Below are 7,500 nucleotides of genomic sequence, written 5' to 3'. Positions count from 1 at the left end.
GAGGGAGGGAGGGAGGGAGGGAGGGATAGAAAGAGGGAGGGAGAGAGAGAGAGAAGAAGTAGAAGAAGAAGAAAAAGAAGAAGAAGAGAAAGAGGGAGAGAGGAAGAGAGAAAGTTTTTTTTTTTTTTTTTTTTTTTTTTTTTTTGGGGGGGGCTTATTTTTTTTGTGTTTGTCCTCCACCTATTTATGCCCAAGGATAGATAAAAAAAAAAAAAAAAAGCCAGGACACACAATCCACAATCATCCATTTTTATTTACACAATTCTACTTACCTGAACAACACCATTAATGCACCAATCCAGCCCAATGGCGTGCTTTAGAGATTCGAGAAAATTCAAGTCTTTTATTTCTTTTAAATGTTGATTTTATTTTTATTTTTATTTCCTTCTTCATATGTCTAAATTATTACTTGTCCAAAGCTTTCTTCGTCCTGTTTTTTTTTTTTTTACGTTCACCATTTATCCAAAGAATTTTTTTCTTTTTCGTTACATATTTAACATTTATATCTATTTACATAGGTATATTGACAGATAGACAGATTAACAGATATTCTTAATTCATACAAAGCTTTATTCCTTTTCTTCTTCCTCCTCTTCTTCAACATTATTTTTATTTACTGCTCCGTCTTTTTCTTTATATTCACTAATTATCCCAAACTTTCTTCTTCTCCTCCTCCTCCTCCTCCTCCTCCTCCTCCTCCTCCTCCTCCTCCTCCTCCTCCTCCTCCTCCTCCTCCTCCTCCTCCTCCTCCTCCTCCTCCTCCTCCTCCTCCTCCTCCTTCTTTTCCCTCTCCTTTATCCCCAAACCTCTCGCTCTGTGTGTGTGTTTAATAGGTGCGTAATTAGGAACTCATTTGTTTTCTGTCGGGTTGGGTGTGGCACCTTTTCGAGGCGGGGAGAGAGAAAATTGAAGACGTGGCAACCCCTCACCAAGGAGGAAGGGGAATTATTGTTCGCACTTGGTATAGATTTTCTCTCTCTTTCTCTTTCTTTCTCTTTCTCTTGTTTACTCTCTCTCTCTCTCTCTCTCTCTCTCTCTCTCTCTCTCTCTCTCTCTCTCTCTCTCTCTCTCTCTCTCTCTCTCTCTCTCTCTCTCTCTCTCTCTCTCATTCACCCTTTCTCTCTCTCACACGCACGCCTACGTACATTATCTCCCTTATCTCAATCAATCAGTATCTCTCTCCTCTTTTATCCACTTTCTGTCTTTTTACCCCCTTTTTTATTGCATGATGGTAAGATAACGTCAATTAAAATCCTGTGTAGCGGCGGCCGAGGTCATGCAAGCAGCTGATTCCTTCTGATTTGACTTAGGAATTACGTGACGTTTTTTTTTTTTTCTCTTTATTATTATTTTTCATCTTTCTTTGTCCTTAATTTTTCTATTTTTTACTTTTTTTACGTCTTTTACGTAATTAGATTTACTTTTTTGCTATCTTTTCTTCTCGTTTTTTTTTTTACTTCTTTCCTACTTCTTATTCTTCATCTCATTTCGAATCCCTTTCTATTTCTTACTTTCTACTTTTCTTCTTACCCTCTTCTCTTTGTTCTTTGTCTTCTTTTTTCTGTGTTTTTCCTTCTTACTCTTTTATATATATTCTTCTCATTCTCTTCATCACCTTTTTCTGCTTTTTATTCTTTTACTTCTCTTTTCCGTTTTTTATTTCTATCTTCTATATCTTTTTTTTTCATTATTATATTTCTTTATCAATGTTTGGTGTATGACTGATTTTTTTCAAATTTCTTTGTAGAAAACACAGACCGTCTTTACGTTATATTTGTATTTTCTTTGTCTTTTTTCTCTGTTATTCTGTGCCTCCTTATTTTTATTCACCCCCTCTTCCTTTTCCTCTTATTCCCTCTCTATATTAATCTTAGGATCCTCTTCCTCCTCTTCCCCATCACTCTTCTTCCTCCTCTTTTTCCCTCCTCTTCATCTTCTTCCTCTTCTTCATCATCATCTTCCCTCTTCTTCCTCCTCTTCATCATCATCTTCCCTCTTCTTCCTCCTCTTCATCATCATCTTCCCTCTTCTTCCTCATCTCATTTTCATCTCCTTCCCTCTCTTTCTCGTCGTTCTGTTGCTCATCTTCCTCCATTTTTTTTCTTCCTCATCTTCTTTCTTCCTTTCAGACTTGACGTTCAACTTTTTACATAAAGTGGGCTATAATATTTTGTCAAAAAACTGCGTGGTAAAATAGTTTTTTTTTTCGCTGTACTTTAGGATAGTGTTTTATATCTCCATTATTAATTACCTAATTATAAAATCTCCATCTCATTATGTGCTGTCACTCCATCTTGCCATCAAAAACATACTTTTAAACCCAGCCTTATAATCATAAATTTTTCTTTTAGTGTCCCATAACGTGATTGTAATAATTCGTTTTCTATGATCGAATTTTCATCCGACAAGCATTCTCTTTCTATATTTTTATGTCATCGGAAAAAGATATAATTGTCCTCTTATCTGCAAATGAAAAATAAGGAATTCAAATTAATGCGAATAAAAAAATATATGTATATACGTATATAAATATCTCCTATATAGAGCCTTTATCCCGAACTAATTCAGAAATAGGCAACACGTCTAGTTATTGCTATTAACCACGCATGTAAATTCACAACCAACGACCACGCCCACCTATTGGGTCTATTTAACCACGCCTATATATATTGTACATCAGTAGGTCTGCTGTCTCTGGCTGTTTAATGAGGTTTGCCGCACTCACTCTTTTTCCCCTTTCTTCGTCTGTCTCCTCTCGCTCTCTGCACTGTGTGTGTGTGTGTGTGTGTGTGAGAGAGAGAGAGAGAGAGAGAGAGAGAGAGAGAGAGAGAGGGAGAGAGAGAGAGAGAGAGAGAGAGAGAGGGAGGGAGAGAGAGAGAGAGAGGAGAGAGAGAGAGAGAGAGAGAGAGAGGGAGGGAGGAGAGATAAATCTCTCTCTCTCTCTCTCTCTCTCTCTCTCTCTCTCTCTCTCCTCTCTCTCACCCTCTCCCTATTCCTCTCTCTCCCTTCCCTCCCTCCTTCTCCTCCCTTCTCTTCCTCTCCCTCCCTCCCTTCCTCCTCCTCCCCTCCCTCCCTCCCTCCCTCCCTCCCTCCCTCCCTCCCTCCCTTCCCTCCCTCCCTTCCTCCCTCTCTCTCCTACTCGCTATCCTTCCGATTCCAATCCTCTCCACTCTTCAATACCGTTCAAACGAGACTAAGAGGAAAGATAATAATAACAGTAAAAACTGAAATAACAGTACACTCACTGATCACCCGAGACATTCACAAGAGTGTAACACTTTGAAGATACATTCTAGAACTTTCCATCCCAAGAGACTAGAAATTATCGCACTTGACACGTTTCCGCGCCTGTTATTCGAGTTGTAGATATTTTCCTTTGTTAATGAGAAGGAAAATTAATTAATTCACGTGAAAATTTTACCTGTTTATAAGGTGATTGTTTTTTTGTTGTTGCTGTTGTTGTTGTTGTTTTCTTGTTGTTATCATCGTCATCATCATTATCAGCAGCATTAATATTATCATTATTATCATTGTTATTGGCATAGTAGTTATTTTACTCAGTATCATTATTACTGTTGATATCTTTGTTTTATCATTATTATTATCATCATCACCGTTATTGCTGTCTTTATTATCATTATCATGTAATAAGCATTTAATGAAAATGTTATTTTCACTTCTATTTTATATATTTTACTCTCTCGGCAGCTTAACTCCTCGACATTTAGGTCATGGATGCCTTTTTGAAATTCTAAACACACAGCGAAAGGGAAAAAGAAAAGGAAATTATCAATTATTATGTAAATCGACAGTCATGGGACGAGTACCAGCTCAGGCGGAAAATGGCTGCAATAATTGTAAATTTCGTTCTTTTTCGCTCTCTCTCCTACTCCCTTCTTTTAGATCTTTTTCTTTCTCTCTCTCTCTCTCTCTCTCTCTCTCTCTCTCTCTCTCTCTCTCTCTCTCTCTCTCTCTCTCTCTCTCTCTCTCTCTCTCTCTCTCTCTCTCTCTTTTGTTTATGGAAATTACTAGAGGATAAATATGGTTAGCATTCGAAACATTTACGTTACTTTGTTAAGAAAGTCACTTCGAAAAATGAGAATATTGATATATTCAAATCGAAAAACATAAACAGAAAGTGCCGGTAGATTTTTGTTTCTTTTTGAAGAGAGAGAGAGAGAGAGAAAGAGAAAGAGAAAGAGAGAGAGAGAGAGAGAGAGAGAGAGAGAGAGAGAGAGAGAGAGAGAGAGAGAGAGAGAGAGAGAGAGAGAGAGAGAGAGTAAAAAGCATATCAGTCACACCCGAGCAAAATTTTCTATTCCGGGAAAGAAAAAAAATTAACGTACATGCAAGAGTTTTGAAATTTTTAGACTGCAGTTCGCTCTTTCTCTCTCTCTTCTCTCTCTCTCTCTCTCTCTCTCTCTCTCTCTCTCTCTCTCTCTCTCTCTCTCTCTCTCTCTCTCTCCTCTCCCTCCCCCTCCCCCTCCCTCTCCCTCCCTCCTCTACCCTGCTTTCTTCCCCTCCCATTCTCTCTAGCCTTCCCTCCCCCTCCCTCTCCCTCCCCCTCTCCCTCTCCCTCTCCCTCTCTCCCTCTCTCTGCCTGTTTGCTCTCCCGTTTCCCGATAGTCAGCATGTCCAAGGTCGGCTGCCTGATTGGAAGGAGGAGGGGAAGGGCAGAGTCGATAGTTAAAGCTTGGTGGCCTTGGGATCTTTAACGAGACCCCGATATGTGTATGGGTTGTTCAGTCTTTGCTAGTCTTAGTTAGTGTTGGTTAGTCTTAATTAGTCTTAGTCTTGGATAGTTTTGGGTAGTTTTGGTTAGTGTTGGTTAGTTTCTGGATAGTCTTTGTTGGTCTTCGATAAACTTGGTTAGTCTTGAATAGTCTTGGATAGCGCTGGTTAGTCTTGCTTAGTCTGGGACAGTGCTGGTTAGTCTTAGGAGAAAGGAGGGAGGGAGGGGATGTTTTTAACAGGGAAGGGAGAGGTGTGAAGGATAGGTAGGCCTACATATAAGAAAAAAAAACAATATCCCTGTTGTATGTTTTCTTTCTTTTTCTTTTCTTTTCTTTTCTTCTTGCCACGGTCAGATATTGAAATAAGCGCAGATGGGTTTTTAACGGGGGGAGGGAGACAGGAGTGGAGGGTAAGGGCCGGAAAAGGTATTTGTTTTTGCAGGGAGGGGGGGGGGTTAGGATTAGGCTTACGTGTACAGACAGATATGACATGATTTGATTACGAATGGAGTGGCCACTAGACACTTCGTCCTTCCTTTTTCTTATTATCTTTATTTTTTATTGGGGGGGGGGTAGGGGGTACGTATTCGTGAGTGTTCCTTTCGATAAAAAAAAAAAAACTGGGCCCATTTTCTTTCTCTCTTTTATTCTTTCTTTTATGCAACGAGCTGTTATTTTTAGCACGGTTGATGTCGGCGAGATCACGAAATTCAGAAAATGTGGCTAATTATCCAATATTGCAGCTTATTAAATGACTAAAGATTAAAGAGCTTTTGGCAGGTAGGAATAAATTAGACGAAAAACTTAGTTGACATTTTCTCTAATCCTATCTACCTGTCTGTCTGTCTGTCATTCTATCTATTTATCTGTCTGTCTATCTTTAAATACATCTATCTTTATCTATCTCTATTTGTATTTCTTTCAACCTATCTGTTTATCAGTCTGCCTATTTATATGTAACTGTATATCTATCCATTCACTTACCTGTGTGTGCATCTATTTATTTATCTTTCTATCTCGGCATCATGAAAATTTGGCAATTGGGTCATATAATAGTACTTTATCATGGTAACTTTTCACAAGAGTTACATATGGTAGTATTTTTTAATGTCAGTAACTTTTTATGAGAGAAACTTTTCGTAACAGCAACTTTCACGAGAGAAACTTCGTAACAACAACTTTTCATGACATATAACATTTCATGACATGTTTTCATCGTTTCATAGCATCACACTCTCACCGTTCATGAAATTCACATCAATCGAAAATATTGACTTTCATAAAATTTCGATCTAGTGGACATGAAGGTCAAGCCACGTTTCTCAAGCGCATTAAGAAATGAATATTCAAAGAAGAATTATTTACTGATGGAAAGAATCAGGTTGATTTGTCATGTCATACCTTTTGATTTTTTCTTATTTTCTTTTCTGGATTATTTTCATTTAAATAATAGTATTTAAGAAAAAATAACGAAGGAAAGCCCAGAGAAGAAGAAAAATCCGAAAAAAAAACGATGTAAAGATGAAGGAAAAGAAATATCTAAAGCTCGTATAGAGAGAAAAAATAGCAACGTCGGGGATATGCAGAGTCGATGCGCCATCACGCACATATACACACACGCACACGCACAAGACCCATCCAAGCTCAACAGAAAACGGGAAAGGAAAGGGAAAAGGTGAGAAGGTGACCCTCAAGGCTTCTCTCTCCCTTTATAGTATACCGCCTCCGCCCAAACACAAGAACCAGCGAGATGAAGAGTACGAGTTGGACCCCAGTGAGTCGGGTTTTAAGGTCAACCTTGAACAGTCCCATCAAGGACCACCGAACCCTCACCCGGACCCCACGACGGACTGTACCATTCCGTCCACACTCGCTGCGGCTCAGGTACAGAATGCACACGCGTAGAGTAACGTGTGTATGTAACTTATGGTTTATGTAAGCTATCGCGTATGGTACATGATGGTATATAGCATATGAAATATGGTATATGTTATATAACAAATGGATTATGCTGTATGCCCTATGCTATAGAACACATGATGTATATTCTATAACAAGTGGAATATAACGAACACATGTATACAATTGTGTGTAAAATTATGACATTCGCTGTAACTGGTAGATGCTTTTTACTTCTGGATATTTTATCTTTTTTTTTGTTGTTGTTTTTCGTAACACAAAAAAGTAATTAAGGCGCTTCTTATGTAAGTAAAGTCGTATTTTAAGTGAGGTTGAAAGATTGCCAGCCAAGTTCTTTTAAGATAATTCAGCTGTAGCTTGTTAGGTAGTTATATACTTTATCTAGAAATTTGTTAGCCAATATATTGATAAAGAATCAAAGAACACGTTATTAAATATTACTAGGATTAGTAATAAAAAAATAATTAATATCGTATAATCCTGTACTGTTTAAATTAGTAATACTTTTATATCAAATTTCCTGTAAGTAATTACTGAATATGTAGGTAAAAGAAAAGAAAAAGAAACATTTGTAGTGTTTCAGTTTTTTTTTTTTTTTTAACACGTGACCTCGATTCTATACTTCTTGTCCTTTTTAATGTAAAAGTGAAATCAAGAACAAGCACTGAATCAATTTAGGGATAAAACGGTGTTGGTGTTTTGCCATTTTCTTTTTTATCTTGTTGAAAATGCGATGTTCCTCCCCTTCCTCCTCATCCTTCTTTTTCTTCTTCTTCTTCTTCTTCTTCTTTTTCTTCTTCTTCTTCTTCTTCTTCTCCTCCTCCTCCTCCTCCTCCTCCTCCTGTAC

General features: G+C 37.9%; 1 protein-coding gene across 2 annotated transcripts in view; it reads left to right on the top strand.

Moving 5' to 3' along the window:
- LOC119598130 (potassium voltage-gated channel subfamily H member 6-like) overlaps positions 1 to 7,500 on the top strand; it is a 137,329-nt gene that overhangs the window by 3,824 nt on the left and 126,005 nt on the right. For both annotated transcript variants that reach the window (XM_037947760.1, XM_037947759.1), the window contains exon 2: positions 6,449 to 6,617. In XM_037947760.1, coding sequence (XP_037803688.1) covers positions 6,449 to 6,617 — 169 coding nt within the window. The remainder of the gene's footprint in view (positions 1 to 6,448; positions 6,618 to 7,500) is intronic.

Source organism: Penaeus monodon, chromosome 40 (assembly GCF_015228065.2).
Source record: "Penaeus monodon isolate SGIC_2016 chromosome 40, NSTDA_Pmon_1, whole genome shotgun sequence".
Lineage (NCBI taxonomy): Eukaryota > Metazoa > Arthropoda > Malacostraca > Decapoda > Penaeidae > Penaeus > Penaeus monodon.
Note: the sequence above shows the minus strand (reverse complement) of the source record. Positions and strands in the feature narration are given on the sequence as shown.